The following is an 18,645-nucleotide window of genomic DNA, read 5'->3' on the forward strand; positions in this document are numbered from 1 at the left end:
CAACTCGATTGTTAAAGTCATATTTTTTACAGTCACGTTTGGAGCGGTTAATATTAAGTTTGAATCTGTTGCGTGCTCTTGTGTTGTTGCGGTTGAAGCTGAAGTAGTCATTGACCGGTAGGACGTTGCAGCATATGATCTTGTGGGCAATAATATGACTTTAGTAATCGGGTTGTCGAAGCGTGGAACTCCTTACCGGACTCTATAGTATCATCCCCAAACCCCCAACATTTTACCCTTAGACTATCCACGGTTGACCTCTCCAGATTCCTAAGAGGTCAGTAAGGGGCGTACATCAGCGCACTAGAGTGCCTTCCGTCCCCTGTCCTATAGTCTCTCTCCTATATCTCGTATTTCTTCTCTACTCTATCCTCTATAACGGTGTTTCCCAACCTTGGCAACTTGAAGATATTTGGACTTCAACTCCCAGAATTCCTCAGCCAGCAAATGCTGGCTGGGGAATTCTGAGAGTTGAAGTCCAGATATCTTCAAGTTGCCAAGGTTGGGAAACACTGCTCTATAACCTTCATTGTGTATTATTGTGTATTGGACAAAATAAAATAAATAAATAAATCTCTCCTCAACTTGTTTTATAAGTAACAACAACAACAACAGAGTTGGAAGGGACCTTGGAGGTCTTCTAGTCCAACCCCCTGCTTAGGCAGGAAACCTTTCATTACTTCAGACAGAGGGGTATCCAACCTCTTCTTAAAAACGTCCAGTGTTGGAGCATTCACAACTTCTGGAGGCAAGCTGTTCCACTGGTTAATTGTTCTCACTGTCAGGAAATTTCTTCTTAGTTCTAAGTTTGTTTGTTTGCTTGCTTGTTTACTTACTTACTTACTTACTTACTTACTTACTTACTTACTTACTTACTTACTTACTTACTTACTTACTTACTTACTTACTTATTTATTGGATTTGTATGCCGCCCCTCTCCAAGGACTCGGGGCGGCTCACACCATATGAGAACAACATAACAATTCATCTAAAAATCCAATTAATATGCCGCACAAATCCCAGCGACCGGTTAGGTCCCACAGAGCTGGCCTTCTCCGGGTCCCGTCAACTAAACGTCTGGCGGGACCCAGGGGAAGAGCCTTCTCTGTGGCGGCCCCAACTCTCTGGAACCAGCTCCCCCCAGAGATCCGAATTGCCCTCACCCTTCTTGCCTTTCGTAAGCTCCTTAAAACCCACCTCTGTCGTCAGGCATGGGGGAATTGAACTATTCCTTTCCCCCAGGCCTATACAATTTATGCATGGTATTTTTGTTTGTGTGTATGTTTGGTTTTTTAAATAAGGGTTTTTAATTATTTTAAACATTAGATTTGTTATATGCTGTTTCATTATTGTTGTTAGCCGCCCCGAGTCTATGGAGAAGGGCGACATACAAATTAAATAAATAAGTAAATAAGTAAATAAGTAAATAAGTAAATAAGTAAGTAAGTAAGTAAGTAAGGAAGTAAGGAAGGAAGGAAGGAAGGAAGGAAGGAAGGAAGGAAGGAAGGAAGGAAGGAAGGAAGGAAGGAAATAAGTAAGTAAACTTCTTAAAACCATCAGGCATGGGGGGACTGAGACATCTCCCCCTGGCCTATATAATTTATGAATGGTATGTTTGTGTGTGTGTCTTGTTTTTTTTAAAATAAGGGGGTTTTAGAGGCTTTTTAATATTAGATTTGTGATACATTGTTTTTTGCTATCGTTGTGAGCCGCCCTGAGTCTGCGGAGAGGGGCGGCATAAAAATCAAATAAATAAGTAAGTAAGTAAGTAAGTAAGTAAGTAAGTAAGTAAGTAAGTAAGTAAGTAAGTAAGTAAATAAAATAATAAAATATAATACAATAAATAAAATAAAATAAAATAAAATAAAATAAAATAAAATAAAATAAAATAAAATAAAATAAAATAAAATAAAATAAAATAAAATAAAATGGCTAAAAAGACTTAAAAACTCTAATATAATTTTTTTTTAAAAAACATTCATCAGCATTCATTCAACCAAACATACTAAACCTTTGTTGACCAAGTTGCTTCTTTCCTTGTTTAGTTTCCACCCATTGCTTCTTGTTCTACACTCAGGTGCTTTGGAGAACAGCTTGACTCCCTCTTCTTTGTGGCAACCCCTGAGATATTGGGAAGTGTTTCTCTTTCCTTGTCTCTGGATGGCTCCAACCCATGATGCTTTAGCAACTTGTATTTTCTATTGTAATATTTTGCAATTCATTAGCTTTTCATATCTCATTTGGCCGCAACACTGATTCCCTTTATGAATAAATCCCCGATGGCTTGTTTAGATTATCCTTGTTTATGAATGACCTCCATTAGACATGCCGTGTTTGTTCACTGTCAGTGCTAGGCAGGATCTCCACAATCAAAATGAATATTCTACCCAAAGTACTATTCTTACTCCAAGTAATTCTGATCAACCCAGGTTCTGATCTGCTCAGGCAACCTCACCCTACTCACAAGAGCCTACAAAACTTTTGCCAGACCCATCCTAGACTACTGCTCATCTGTCTGGAACCCATACCACATCTCAGACATCAACACCCCTGAAAATGTCCAAAGATATTTCACCAGAAGAGCCCTTCACTCTTCCACTCGAAACAGAATATCCTACGAAAGTAGACTAACAATCCTGGGCCTAGAAAGCCTAGAACTACGACGCCTAAAACACAATTTGAGTATTGCCCACAAGATCATATGCTGCAATGTCTTACCAGTCAATGACTACTTCAGCTTCAACCGCAATAACACAAGAGCACACAACAGATTCAAACTTAATACGAACCGCTCCAAACTTGACTGTAAAAAATATGATTTCAACAATTGAGTTATCGAAGCTTGGAACTCACTACCGGACTCAATTGTGTCAACCTCTAACCCCCAACACTTCTCCCTTAGACTCTCCACGATTGACCTCTCCAGGTTCCTAAGAGGCCAGTAAGGGGCGTACATAAGTGCACTGGTGTGCCTTTTGTCCCCTGTCCAATTGTCTTTCCTTTTTTCACCTATCTTATATATTCTCTTCCTTTCATATATCCTCTCCTCTAAGTTCACCTTCACCCTCTTTTTATATTATGACATGTCTATTTTCTTCCTATGTATTTATGTATTGGACAAATGAATAAATAAATAAAATAAATAAAACAATGTGCATTAGAAGATATAAAAGAGCGAGGAGGCCTCGCTTGTCCAAATTGGAAGTTATATTACCAAGCTGCAACCTTGACTTGGACCAAAGAATGGCTCACTCTACAAAATAGAAGACTATTGAATTTAGAAGGGCATGACTTACTGTTGGGATGGCATGCTTTTATATGATATGAAAAGTATAAAACGCATTCTTATTTTAAAAGACATATTATTAGAAAGGCACTTATAGATGTTTGGAATGATGTAAAAAAAAGATCACTTTTTAGTTATGCCTGAATGGATATCTCCTATTGAAGCCATAACCTCTCCAAATTTACTACAAGGGGATAAGATTTGGAAATATAAAGACTTAGTAGATAATCCGTGGAATTTAAAAACAAAACAGGACTTGTTGGAAGCAGGTCTGGCAATAGACTGGTGGCGATATACACAAATTAAGTCAAGATTTCATAAAGACAAAACAATATATATACTTAGACATGCAGTGTTTGTTCACAATGTTATATACATTTTGCATTTTTCAAGATTCAACATGGAAAAAAAGCTTTTGATAACTCCTTTGCTATTATTATTATACTGGCTGTTTCTTTCACTGTCAAACATTAAATCAATAAGCCAATAAACATTACATAGACACAAACGTCATTCAAACCAATACATTTGACTTTGCGTATCATGTGAACCTCAAGGCCCAGGAACTAACATACAAGCTATGGTTTATCCTGGTCATAAACTGTTTCAATTCCTACCCTCAAAACGCTGCTACAGAGTACTGCATACCAAGACAACGAGACACAAGAACAGCTTTTTCCCGAATGCCCTCACTCTGCTAAACAAATAATTCCCTGAACACTGTCAAACTATTTACTAAGTCTGCACTACTGTTACTACTAGTTTTTTCCCATCATTCCTATCACCCATTTCCTCCCACTTATGACTGTATGGCTGTAACTTGTTGCTGGTTATTAATATTGATGGTTTCCTCATTGCTTATTTGACCCCTACGACAATCATTAAGTGTCGTACCTCATGATGCTTGACAAATGTATCTTTTCTTTTATGTACACTGAGAGCATATGCACCAAAGACAAATTCCTTGTGTGTCCAATCACACTTGGCCAATAAATTCTATTGTATTCTATTCTATTCTATTCTCTATTCTATTCTATTTTCTATTCTATTCTAATTTATTTTCTATTCTATTCTATTCTATTTTCTATTCTATTCTTTTTTCTATTCTATTCTTTTTTCTATTCTATTCTTTTTTCTATTCTATTCTTTTTTCTATTCTCTTCTATTCTCTATTCTCTTCTCTTCTCTTCATTCTATTCCATTCCATTCTATTCCATTATTTTCACCCCACTGTGATGGAAAAAAAAGAGAATATGGCAAATATTGAGGGACCGCATTCATTCACCCTAACCTCTCGAACACGTAAACCCTTAAAGCAGCTGACGGACAGAGGAATATTCTCATTTTTTTCAATTACATTTATCTCTCTTTTATAGGCATTACCTAAGCCCCGATTCGCTGCCAAAGGATGAATTTCACAACGCACGTTTAAAGCGTTTATTTCGAGCAATTGAAAAGTCAGCTTTCTCTTCGATGCGACAACAGGTGTGTTTCCGGGGATGGAGATAATGCGGAAAAGAAATCCATATTTCTCCCCAGGATATTAGGGGACTGATTGGTATAGATCAGGAGCGTGCAATCTTGGCAGGTTTAAGAACTGTCGATTTCAACTCCCAGAATTCTGGGAGTTTTAAGTCCACCAGCCTTAAAACTGCCAAGTTGTTAAATGACAGAGAAAAATGTAATAGGTTGGAGTTTAAGAAATATGTGAGCATTCCTTAGATCAGTGTTTTTCAACCAGTGTGCCGTGGCACACTAGTGTGCCGCGAGACATGGTCAGGTGTGCCGCGAAGCTCAGAGAGAAAGAAAGCAAGAGAGAGAGAGAGAAAGAGAGAAAGAAAGAAAGAGAGAGAAAGAAAGAAAGAAAGAGAAAGAGCGAGAGAGAGAAAGAGAACAAGAGAGAGAGAAAGAAAGAAAGAGAGAGAGAAAAAACAAGAGAAAGAAAGAGAGAGATAAAGAAAGCAAGAGAGAGAAAGAAAGCAAGAGAGAGAGAACGAGAGGGAGGGAAGGAGAGAGAGAGAAAGACATAGAGGGAGGTAGGGAGGGAGAGAGAAAGAGAGCAAAAAAGAAAGGAAGGAAGGAAGAGAAAGAAAGAGGGATGGAGAGAGAGAGAAAGAAAGAGGAAGGAAGGGAGAGAAAGAGGGAGGGAGAAAGAAAAAGAGTGAAGGTGAGGAAGAGAGAGAGAGAGAATTTTTTGTCCAAACTTTTTTTAGCCGCCCCCCCCCCCCCCCCGCTCAATGTGCCCCAGGGTTTCGTAAATGTAAAAAATGTGCCGCGGCTCAAAAAAGGTTGAAAATCACTGCCTTAGATAAGCACTATCTATACCTATTAAATCCAATTAATATCACACCATGGACAAATAAAAGTGAAGGGAAACGTACCCCAATTATATATCCAAACCAGAGGTTGTATATTATCAAAGTGCCAGGTAAACATTTTCTCTTTCTCCCCCTTCTTTCTAAAATCCCCTTTATTTTTATTTTTCTCTCTCTAATCTTTTTTCTCTATCTATCTCTTCTATATCCCCCTTTTTATTCCTCTTTTCCTACCTTAATATAATTTAATGATGGTTATATAATGTATTACGTTTATTTCTGTCTTGTTTTTAAATGTATATACTTCATAAAGATTTAAAAAAAAAAAAAGAAATATGTGAGCATAGATAAAACAGTGAATAAGCAATATAGATACACAGAAGACATATTGATAAGGAGACATATTGATATGCCCATGTCACACCAACACTCCGCAGTCTGCATTGGTTGCCGATCAGTTTCCGGTCACAATTCAAAGTGTTGGTTATGACCTATAAAGCCCTTCATGGCACCGGACCAGAATATCTCAGGGACCGCCTTCTGCTGCACGAATCCCAGCGACCAGTTAGGTCCCACAGAGTGGGTCTTCTCCAGGTCCTGTCAACTAACCAATGTCATTTGGCGAGACCCAGGGGAGGAGCCTTCTCTGTGGCAGCCCCGGCCCTCTGAAACCAACTCCCCCCAGAGATTAGAATTGCCCCCTCCCTCCTTGCCTTTCGTAAGCTGCTTAAAACCCACCTCTGCCGCCAGGCATGGGGGAACTGAGATACACTTTCCCCCTAGGCCTTTAAAATTTTATGCATGGCATGTCTGTATGTATGATTGGTTTTTATATAATGGGTTTTTAACTGTTTTTAGTATTGGATTATATTGTTTAGTTACTGTTGTTAGCCGCCCGGAGTCTACGGAGAGGGGCGGCATACAAATCCAATAAATAAATAAATCTATCTATCTATCTATCTATCTATCTATCTATCTATCTATCTATCTATCTATCTATCTATCTATCTATCTATCTATCTTTGTTTACATGTATTTATATACCGGTATTTTAAAAACTGTTATTATTTTTTTAAAGGAACTGCCAAGGTTAGACACACAGAGGTATGGAACAATCAGAGAGAGAACGGTGTTAATCTCGCCAGTCAAATAAAATGAATATTTGAGCCCCTGTGTGAAGAGTTGGAGATATGGATATGATTTTTTTTTTTTTGAAAGAATTCATGCCAAACCAAGAACCAAGCAAGCATGCCACATCAGCTCGATAGCTTTCTTGTGTGCAGCCAGGCACTCACAAAACACCTACAAATCTTGGCCTCAATATTTTACCTGCAAAGATCTCCGGACGTTAAGCATATTCAGTTATTCGGTCTATCAACGACAAAGCAAAGCTCTTTCCCACAAAGCAAAGCTCTTTCACCCATAAAAGTCTACGTTTAAACTAGTCGTCGTATTTCGCATTCCATCCACTGTAACAAATATACCGTTCAAACCGCCTTCCGACGGCCAAAACTTCGTGGTTTGGTTTCGGGTAAGGAAGAGGAAAGTGGAGCTTAAAAGCCTGGGGAAGGTTCAGTATGGGTAATCCTTGACTTATGGCAAGCCCCAAGTTTATGTCATTGAGCGAGACGTTGGGTTAAGTGAGCCTTGCCCTGTTTTTATGAGATTTCTTTCCACAGTGGTTAATGTGAATCACTGCCGTTGGTTCATAGAAACATAGAAGATTGACAGCAGAAAAGGACCTCATGGTCCATCTAGTCTGCCCTTATGCTATCTCCTGTATTTTATCTTAGGATGGATCTGTGTTTATCCCAGGCATGTTTAAATTCAGTGACTGTGGATTTACCAACCAAGTCTGCTGGATGTTTGTTCCAAGCATCTATGACTCAGTCAAATAATATTTTCTCACCTTGCTTCAGATCTTTCCCCCAACGAACCTCAGATTGTGCCCCCTTGTTCTTGTGTTCACTTTACTATTAAAAACACTTCCCTCTTGAACCTTACTTAACCCTTTAACATATTTAAATGTTTCAATCAAGCCCACCTTTGCAAATTCAAGACTGTCTAGGTCAGTGGTTCTCAACCTGGGGGTCGGGACCCCTTTGGGGCTTGAACGACCGTTTCACAGGGGTCGCCTAAGACCATGCGAAAAGACAAAAATTCCCCATGGTGTTAAGAACTAAAGCTTTTATTCTGGCGCCTTGGAATATATATTTTTACAATCCGACCAATCAGGCGTTGACAGTGGGGGTGTCCCTCTGTTTCTTCCGGCCAATCAGCTTAAAAGCTCTGTTGGGAGAATTGGCGCTAGACTTATGGTTGGGGGACACCACAACAGGAGGAATTGTATTAAGGGGTCGCGGCATTGGAAAGGTTGAGAACCACTGGTCTAGGTCAAACTTGCTCCAGCTGGCACCATCCAGGTGTGCAGCCCACCCAACTGCTTGATGCTGTGGGGAAAGGTGTAAATTGAACCTGACGAAACCCAGTTTGGAGAAGCAGACATAAGCAGGTAGGGAACATAGGCCAGATGTTGCACTGGTGTCCCTCTCCTTCTTGTTCCTAGATTCCCCAATCTTGGCTTGTTACTGCATTGATCTAAGCGTGGAGGGGATGTCTGCCAGATGTTGGACTTGTGACCCACTCTCCTTCCTCCAGGTGTTGGACTGGTGTTCCCCCGACTTGCTTGATCCTGGATCCCCAATCCTGTCGTCTGAGTGCATTTGATCTAAGTATGAAGGGGGTGTCTGCCAGATGTTGTTGGACTGGGGACCGCCCTCCTTCCTCCAGATGTTGGGCTGGCACCCTGCTCCTCCTCCAGATGTTAGACCGGTGCCCCTCCAGATGCTAGACTAGTACATCTCCCAGATGTCAGACTGGTGCCACCCCTCCAGACATTAGGCAAGTGTTGCTCCCCCTCCAGATGTTAGACCCTATCACTCCTTCAGATGCTAAACTGGTGATCCTCATCCAGATGTTAAACTGGTCACCCTCCTCCAGATGCTGGACTGGCATCCCACTCCTCCAGATGTTGGGGTGGTGCCACTCCTCCAGATGTCAGACTAGCAACCCTTTCCCATCCAGATGTTAGACTGGTGCCTCTCCCCACCCAGATGTTAGATGGTTGTCACTCATCCGGGCGCTGAACAAGTGACCCTCCTCCAAATATTGGGCTGTTGTCCCTCCTCCAGATGTTAGATTGGTGTCCCCCTTCTTGCTGGGTTACAGATCCTGAACTTAATGCATTTGAACTAAGCACGGAGGGGGGGTCTGCCAGATGTTAGACTTGCGACCACCCTCACCTCCAGATGTTAGACTAGTGTCCCCCCTGCTCGGTTCCAGATCCTAATCTTAGTGCATTTGGACTAAGCACAGAGGGGGAAGTCTGCCAGATGTTGGATTGGTAATGGTGACACCCTCCTTCTCCAGATGTTAGACCTCCTTGCTCGGTTCCAGATCCTGATCTTAGTGCATTTGGACTAAGCACGGAGGGGGAAGTCTGCCAGATGTTGGATTGGTAATGGTGACACCCTCCTTCTCCAGAAGTTAGACCTCCTTGCTCGGTTCCAGATCCTAATCTTAGTGCATTTGGACTAAGCACGGAGGGGGAAGTCTGCCAGATGTTGGATTGGTAATGGTGACACCCTCCTTCTCCAGATGTTAGACCTCCTTGCTCGGTTCCAGATCCTGATCTTAGTGCATTTGGACTAAGCACGGAGGGGGAAGTCTGCCAGATGTTGGATTGGTAATGGTGACACCCTCCTTCTCCAGATGTTAGACCTCCTTGCTCGGTTCCAGATCCTGACCTTAGTGCATTTGGACTAAGTAAGGGGGAGAATGCCTGCCAGATGTCAGGCTGGGGTCTCGCTCCTCGTTCCAGATGTTGGACCGGTATCCCTCTCCTCTTCCTCCTCCTCGCTCACTCCCGGATCCCCAATGCTGGCGCACCCCAACTTCGGTTCGAGGTCTCTCTCTCTCTCTCCCTCCTCCCCGTCCCCCGACCCCCGAATCCCCCCTCCCCGCCCGCCCCCCTTTTTTACCGGAGCTGAGCTGCATCCAGGCGCAGATCTTGTAGACGGTGGCCGTGTTGCAGAAGAAGAAGAGCATGAAGCAGCCGATGCAGCCGAGCACGAGCGCCATGGAGAGCCCGATGAAGGCGGAGGCGGCTTGGAAGGCGCCCGACGGCAGGCTGCCCAAGTCCGCCAAGCTGCCCTGGCAGGTGAGCTCCCGCGAGACGCCGCTGCCCGTGCAGAAGTGGAAGAGCCCGAAGTAGCCCGCCTGAGGGGTCTCCACGCCGTCGCCGATCCAGTAGGGCTGGAAGAAGCAGACCACGTTGACGATGGCGAAGCAGATGGTGAAGATGGCCCACAGCACCCCGATGGCCCGCGAGTTGCGCACGTAGTTGGTGCGGTAGAGCTTGGCCGCTTCCTCCGGGGGCAGCAGGAGGGAGCCCGGCGGGACCCCTGGCGAGGACGCCGGCAGAGCGCCCGGGACGCCCGCCGACGGGGTCCCCGAAGCGCCGGGCATCCTGGACGCGCCCCCCCTCCCTACCAGCCTTCTTCTTCCGACGCCCCTGGTTGCAAACGCTGGACCAGCTTCTTCAAGGATGCTCAGGAGGCATCTCCTGCGCGCTGAACGGGGTGCCCGGTCCTTCCCGGGCGAAGGATGCTCAAGCGAGGGATGCAGGGATGGAGCAGGATGCCCGGTCCTTCCCGGGCGAGGGATGCTCAAGCGAGGGATGCAGGGATGGATGGATGGAGGAGGTAGCAGGGGCAGCGGCAAAAACAGCACTAGCCCGCCGCCGAGCCCCGGCGCGGCCGTGAGCGCACCGAAGGCTCCCCGCTAGCGCAGCTCTGGAGCTGGGCAGCCCGGCTGAGTCGCCGCCGACGCTGCTGCTGCGCAATCGCGTCGGGGCCCTGGAGAGGGAGGAGGGATAGAATGAGAGAGGGAATGAGAATGAGAGGGAGGGAGGGAGACAGTCAGAGAGAGAATGAGAGTGGGGAGAGAGAAGAAGAGAAGGAATGAGAATGAGAGCGAGAGAGAGAACGAGAGAGTTGGGAGAGAGAAGGAGAGGGGGAATGAGAAGGAGAGAGAGAAATAGTGAATGACAGAAGGGTAGAGAGAGAATGAGAGAGAGAGAGAGGATAAGAGATGGAATGAGAAGGAGAGAAGGAATGAGAAGGAGAAAAAGAGAGAGAATGAGACAGAGAGAGAAAATGAGAGAAAGGGAGAAGGAAGGGAGGGGGGAGAATGAGTGTGTGTGTGTGTGAGAGAGAGGGAGAGAGAGAGAGAATGTGAGTGTGTGTGTGAGAGAGAATGAGAGAGTGGGAGTGGGAGAGAAAGACAGAATGAGAGACAGAATGAGAAAGAGGGAGAGAGAAAATGAGAGAAAGAGGGAGAGGGAGAATCAGAGAATGAAAGAATGAGAGAAAATGAAAGAATGAGAATGAGATGGAGAGAGAAAATGAATGAGAGAGGGGGGCAGAGGAAATAAAAGGGAAAGAGAAGAAAAGAGTGAGAGAGGATGAGAATGAAAGAAGGAGAGAAAACGAGAGAATGAGAGGGAGAGAGTGAATGAGAGACAATGAGAAAATGGGGGGAAGAAGAGAGAGAGAATGAGAGAGAGTGTGAGAAAAAGAGAGAGAGGATGAAAGAGAGAATGAGAGGCAGAATGAAAGAAAGAAACAAAGAAAGAAAGAATGAGAGAGTGGGGCAGGGAGGGAGAGAGACAATGAGAAAACGAGTGAGAATGAAAGAGAAGGAGAGAGGAAATGAGAGAAGGAGAGAGAGAGAGAGAATGAAAGAATGGGGGTGAAGGAGAGAGAAAGAGAGATGATGAAAGAGAATGGGAATTGGGTGGGAGGAAGGGAGAGAATGAGAAAATGAGAGAGAGAATGAAGGAGAGATTGAGGGAAAGAGGAGAGAATGAGACAGACAGACAGAGAGTGTGAAAGAGAGGGGAGAGAGAGAAAACCAGGAAGCCAGCCTTGTACCCAAATAAGACGCCAACCCACCCAACCGGAGCAGCCTCCCGCCCCCACCTCCCAGGCAGTAGGGGAAGCCAAATTCCCACCTCCTTGTTTATTTTTACAGAAAAGGCCGCCACAGCGGCTTGCTACAAGCAAAAGTTCAGGTTTGGGTTTGGGTTTGGGTTCGGCGAACTCACCCGAACTTCACGGCAAAGTTCGGGTGAGTTCGCCGAACCCGAACTTCGTTGGGTTCACCCAAAACTAATCAGCTTTTTACTTAAACCAAAAAATAAAAGTGAAAAACCAAAAATGAAAAAAAAAGATCATTCCAGTTAGCATCAGCAGGGCTATGAGAACATTGGCCTGTATTATCTCGGCTAACGACAGTGTCTAATTATCCAGAGTTTCTGTTGAAAGCTTTTGAAAAATAATTAGAAAGCAATACGGCCAGCTTTTATCATTTAAAATATTAATTACAAAAATATAATTTAAGAAATGCATGTTTCCCGAGTCATATAAATGAATGCAATCTAAGAAATAGATTCAATTTCTTTTATAAGCTGCTGGGTCAGTGACTAACCAATACTGAAAAATCAAAATATAGCATTCATTGGCTACAAAGGCAGGGATGAGAGAATTGGAAGAGGCCAAGGAGGCATTAATATGTTAGATACTATAATTATACCATATGAAACACAGTGGTACCTCTACTTACGAACTTAATTTGTTCCGTGATCAGATTCTGAGTAGAAAAGTTTATAAGAAGAAGCAATTTTTGCAATAGGAATCAATGTAAAAGCAAATAATCTGTGCGACTGGGGAAACCACAGGGATGGTGGAGGCCCTGTTTCCTCCCAGGAGATTCCTAGAGAGGACCCACGGAGGCTTCTCCCACCTTTTCTGGCCCTGTTTCCTCCCAGGAGATTCCTAGAGAGGCCCCACAGAGGCTTCTCCCCAACTTTTCCGGCCCTGTTTCCTCCCAGGAGATTCCTAGACAGGCCCCATAGAGGCTTCTCCCAGTCTTTTCCGGCCATGTTGCCTCCCAGGAAAGTCCTAGAGAGGCCCCACAGAGGCTTCTCCCATCTTTTCCGGCCATGTTTCCTCCCAGGAGATTCCTAGAGAGGCCCCACAGAGGCTTCTCCCAGCCTTTTCCGGCCATGTTTCCTCCCAGGAGAGTCCTAGAGAGGCCCCATGGAGGCTTCTCCCACCTTTTCCGGCCATGTTTCCTCCCAGGAGAGTCCTAGAGAGGCCCCACGGAGGCTTCTCCAAGCCTTTTCCAGCCCTTTTTCATGCGTGGAAGCAAAAAATCGACAAAAATCACCAAAAGTTTTATTATTATTATTATTATTATTATTATTATTATTATTATTATTTATTAGATTTGTATGCCGCCCCTCTCCGAAGACTCGGGGCGGCTCACAATAGTAATAAAAACAATATAGTAGTAGAACAAATCTAATATTAAAAACATATAAAACCCTATCATTATTTAAAAAACCAAAGCACATTCATACCAAACATAAAACAAAGTACAAAAAAGGCTGGGGGAAAGGTGTCTCAACTCCCCCATGCCTGGCGGTATAAGTGAGTCTTGAGTAGTTTACGAAAGACAGGGAGGGTGGGGGAAGTTCTAATCTCCAGGGGGAGTTGGTTCCAGAGGGCCGGGGCTGCCACAGAGAAGGCTCTTCCCCTGGGGCCCGCTAAACAACATTGTTTAGTCGACGGGACCCGGAGAAGGCCAACTCTGTGGGACCTTATTGGTCGCTGGGATTCATGCGGTAGCAGGTAGTTCCGGAGGTACTCTGGTCCAATGCCATGTAGGGCTTTAAAGGTCATGACCAACACTTTGAATTGTGACCGGAAACTGATCGGCAGCCAATGCAAGCCACAGAGTGTTGAAGAAACGTGGGTGAATCTGGGAAGCCCCACGATGGCTCTCGCGGCTGTGTTCTGCACGATCTGAAGTTTCCGAACACTTTTCAAAGGTAGCCCCATATAGAGAGCGTTGCAGTAATCGAACCTCGAGGTGATGAGGGCATGAGCGACTGTGAGCAAGGACTCCCTGTCCAAATAGGGCCGCAACTGTTGCACCAGGCGAACCTGGGCAAATGCCCTCCTCGCCACAGCCTTCTCTGTGGCGGCTCCGGCCCTCTGGAACCAACTCCCCCCGGAGATTAGAACTGCCCCCACCCTTCCTGTCTTTCGTAAACTACTCAAGATTCACTTATACCGCCAGGCATGGGGGAGTTGAGACACCTTTCCCCCAGGCTTTTTTTATACTTTGTTTTATGTTTGGTATAAATGTGCTTTGGTTTTAAAAATAATGATAGGGTTTTATATGTTTTTAATATTAGATTTATTCCACTGCTATATTGTTTTTATTGCTGTTGTGAGCCGCCCATAGTCTTCGGAGAGGGGCGGCTTACAAATCTAATAAATAAAATAAGTAAATAAAAAATCTATATTGTACTGCTATTGTGTTGTGAGCCGCCCATAGTCTTCGGAGAGGGGCGGCATACAAATCTAATAAATAAATAAGTAAATAAAAAATCTATATTGTACTGCTATTGTGTTGTGAGCCGCCCAGAGTCTTCGGAGAGGGGCGGCTTACAAATCTAATAAATTATTATTATTATAAATTATTACCCTTCCAAGGTGGGTCAAATGAGGACCCGGATTGTGGGGGCAAGAGGCTGGCTCTGTTGAAAAGTGCTATGGCTCACATGTTGTAAGCCGCCCTGAGTCTAAAGAGAAGGGCGGCATTAAAAAATCGAATAAATAAATAAATATGCTTTATCCTGCAAGAAAATATTTGGGGCAGCCAGTGGAATTTTTTTTAAAAAAAAATTAAACTGTTAAGTCCATCCTGCCGTAATCATCTTTTCTGTAACACCCAGCTAATAATTAGTTATACCTGCCAGCACCCTTGTTGCTTGAGTTGGCAAGAATCATTTTCTCCTGCCAGAACTGTCACTGAGCGATGATCCAGTGCTGGGGAAATCTAATAGAACAAGTGCTCGCTTATTAATCTTTGGCTGATACAGAAAGGAGGAAGAGTTGAGTGGGTAACTTTGGGCTGATTGGTTGATCGATTAGGTGTCATCCTTTCTGAGTGTCCTACCTAGATCGTGGGTGGGCTTCTGGGGGTTCGGGAGGGTTGGAGTAACGTTTTGCAGAAGCTAGCCCACCCAGATAATAATAATAATAATAATAATAATAATAATAATAATAATAATAACAACAACAACAACAATAATAATAATAATTTATTAGATTTGTATGCCGCCCCTCTCCGAAGACTCGGGGTGCCTCATAACAATGACAATAACAGTATACAATGTAACAAATCTAATATTAAGAATTATCTAAAACTCCTCATTTAAAAATCATACAACATAAACATACCATACATAAACTATATAAGCCTGGGGGAGATATCTCAATTCCCCCATGCCTGGCGATATAGGTGGGTCTTGAGCAATTTACAAAAGGCAAGGAGGGTGGGGGCAGTTCTGATCTCTAGGGGGAGTTGGTTCCAGAGGGCCAGGGCCGCCACAGAGAAGGCTCTTCCCCTGGGGCCCGCCAGACGACATTGTTTCGTCGACGGGACCCAGAGAAGGTCAACTCTGTGGGACCTTATCGGGTACTGGGATTCGTGCGGCAGAAAACGATCCCGGAGATATTCCGGTGCAATGCCATGTAGGGTTTATAGGTCATTACCAACATTTTGAATTGTGACCGGAAACTGATCGGCAGCCAATGCAAACTACAGAGTGTTGAAGAAACGTGGGAAAACCTAGGTAACCCCACAATAGCTCTCACAGCCGCATTCTGCACGATCTGAAGTTTCCAAACACTTTTCAAAGGTAGCCCCATGTAGAGAGCGTTGCAGTAATCGAACCTTGAGGTGATGAGGGCATGAGCGACTGTGAGCAATGACTCCCTGTCCAAATAGGGCCACAGCTGCTAACCAGCTTGCCACAGACCAGGATATCAGGAACATTTATCTTGAATATAATTGAAAACACTTACTGCAGAGTTTTTTAGGGAAATACTGTATTTACTACTTCTTTCGTAGCAAACCTACGCTAACTATTTACACTGTAGCTCTCTAGTAGTTCATATACAAAGTACCCACAAGTCTCTACCTACTATTAGGATTGCCCCCACCCTCCTTGCCTTTCACAAACTTCTTAAAACCCACCTCTGCCGTCAGGCATGGGGGAATTGAGATATCACCCCCCCAGGCTTATATAGTTTTATGTATGGTATGCTTGAGCCATATGTTTTTAAAATAATGGGTTTTAGATATTTTTAAGTATTAGATTTGTTGATTATATACTGTTTTATTGTTGTTGTGAGCAGGATTAGACAGATTCATGGATGCCAAGCATATCGATGGTTATTGAAACGGATGTCCATGTGCCGCCACTATGTTGGTTGAGATAGGGAGAATCCCCTTGAGTACCACTTGTTGGGGCTCGAGAGAAAGGGAGGATTTTGCCTTCTCTTTCTGCTCATGGGCTTTGGCCTGATTCAGCATGGCTCTTCTTAGATTCTTAAGAGCCAATTTTGCCTACCTCTGGTATAGGCAGTAGTGGGTCGCTACTAGTACGCTAGGGGATGGAGCACCGGTAGCAGTCACCAGATTGCGCAATTTGTGCGCAAACGCTACGGCGCCAATCCAATGGGCGCTGCCATCTGTTTTCTTCAATTTTTCAAATTTTTGCTTCGCGCATATAAATTGAAGATAGATGGAAATAAATAAATAAATAAATAAAGAAGAAAGGAAGAAAAAAGAAAAAAGAAAAAAGAAAAAAGAAAGGAAGAAAGGAAGAAGAAAGGAAGAAAGGAAGAAGAAAGGAAGAAAGGAAGAAAGGAAGAAAGAAAGAAGGAAGGAAAGAAGAAGAAAGGAAGAAAAAAGGAAGAAAGAAAGAAGAAAGAAAGAAAGAAAGAAAGAAGGAAGGAAGGAAGGAAGAAGAAAGAAAGAAGAAAGAAAGAAAGAAGGAAGGAAGGAAGAAAAAAGAAAGGAAGAAAGAAAGAAAGAAAGAAAGAAGAAAGAAAGAAGGAAGGAAGGAAGAAGAAAGAAAGAAAGAAAGAAAGAAGAAAAAAGAAAGAAAAAAGAAAAAAGAAAGAAAGAAAAGAAAGAAAGAAAGAAAGAAAGAAAGAAAATTTCATGCGGTAACCCTTCATAACTGCATTTTAAAAATATATATACAGTATATATAATTCTGATTTAATTCCTCTTATTCTAAAAGCCCGGATTTCCCAAGCTTCATTCCATGCCTCATGTATCGTGATGTTAACCGATAATGGGAAATTGAGCTATGGGTGATAATAGATTAGATTTCCCCACCATGCCTGCATTCCCTGCAATTTGTACCTTCCACAGAAATAGATAAATCACCCTCGGCAGGATGCCTGAGGGATTTGCAATGGCACAATTGCATCGATTCTCTCCGCGCACGATGAAATGCGTTGAAATGCTTGTCCTCCAACCATTCAGCGTTTACTGATTTCTTACAGTCAAGATGTCAGGCGTCATGGTTAAAAACGCAGCTCTAATGGCTCGGTGGTAACAAGAAGCCATGGTTTCCCGTGAAGAAATAAGCTAATCAGCCACCTATTAACCATGATTAATGTTCCCTTCCCTTCCCTTATTTTTTGGTGTGTAATATGCACCATACTCTGTATTATTATTATTATTATTATTATTATTATTATTACTGTATTATTATTATTATTATTATTATTATTATTATTATTATTATTATTATTTATTGGATTTGTATGCCACCCCTCTCCGTAGACTCGGGGCGGCTAACAACAGTAGCACAAAACAGCAGGTAAATCCAATACTAAAACAGTTAAAAACCCTTATTTGTAAAACCAAACATCCATACAAACAAACATACCATGCATAAATTGTAAAGGCCTAGGGGGAAAGAATATCTCAATTCCCCCATGCCTGATGGCAGAGGTGGGTTTTAAGGAGCTTACGAAAGGCGAGAAGGGTGGGGGCAATTCTAATCTCCGGGGGGAGTTGGTTCCAGAGGGCCGGGGCTGCCACAGAGAAGGCTCTTCCCCTGGGGCCCGCCAAACGACATTGTATATATTATGTACTATAGTACTATGTACATAGTATAGTACATAGTATAGTACATAGTACACTCTGCGGCCTGCACTGGCTACCGATCAGTTTCCGGTCACAATTCAAAGTGTTGGTTATCACCTATAAAGCCCTACATGGCATCAGACCAAAATACCTCCAAGACCGCCTTCCGCCACACGAATCCCAGCGGCCGATTAGGTCCCACAGAGTTGGCCTTGTCCGGGTCCCGTCGACTAAGCAATGCCATCTGGTGGGACCCAGGGGAAGAGCCTTCTCTGTGGTGGCCCCGGCCCTCTGGAATCAACTGCCCCCGGAGATTAGAACTGCCCCCACCCTTCTCGCCTTTCGCAAGTTATTGAAAACCCACCTATGTCGCCAGGCATGGGGGAATTGCTATACCCCCTAGCTTTTACGATTTATGTATGGTTTGATTGGGTTGTGTGACTATTTTAAAATGGTTTTTAATTGTTTTTTTAAGTATTGGATTTGTACACTTTATAGTTTATAGTTTAGTTATAGTTTATTAGATTTGTATGCCGCCCCTCTCCGAGGAGTTGGGGCGGCTCACAGCATAACAGTAATACAATACATTACAAATCTAATGATAAAAAATTAAATCCATTTAAGAAGGCATTAATAACATAATAAAACCCCTAACTATGCAGTCATACACATTCAACTTAATCTATCACACAGTAAGACCAAAAACATAATAAAAAAGTGGGGGAAAGATGGTAATTATCCCCACGCCTGGCAACAAAAGTGGGTCTTCAGCATTTTACGGAAGGCAAGGAGGGTGGGGGCAATTCGAATCTCTGGAGGGAGTTGACTCCAGAGGGCCGGGGCCGCCACAGAGAAGGCTCTTTCCCTGGGTCCCGCCAGATGTCATTGTTTGGTCAACGGGACCCGGAGAAGGCCAACTCTGTGGGACCTAATCGGCCGCTGGGATTCGTGCGGCAGGAG

The 18,645-nt window shown here is 43.6% G+C and overlaps 2 protein-coding genes across 2 annotated transcripts in view; one reads left to right on the forward strand and one right to left on the reverse strand.

Annotated features, from left to right (window-relative positions):
- Positions 1-10,128, reverse strand: part of LHFPL3 (LHFPL tetraspan subfamily member 3) — a 184,175-nt gene extending 174,047 nt beyond the window's left edge. The window contains exon 1 of the mRNA XM_070754641.1: positions 9,642-10,128. Within this exon, the coding sequence (XP_070610742.1) occupies positions 9,642-10,128 (487 nt within the window). The remainder of the gene's footprint in view (positions 1-9,641) is intronic.
- Positions 1-18,645, forward strand: part of RELN (reelin) — a 522,908-nt gene that overhangs the window by 2,497 nt on the left and 501,766 nt on the right. The window lies entirely within an intron of this gene.

Source organism: Erythrolamprus reginae, chromosome 6 (genome assembly GCF_031021105.1).
Source record: "Erythrolamprus reginae isolate rEryReg1 chromosome 6, rEryReg1.hap1, whole genome shotgun sequence".
NCBI lineage: Eukaryota > Metazoa > Chordata > Lepidosauria > Squamata > Dipsadidae > Erythrolamprus > Erythrolamprus reginae.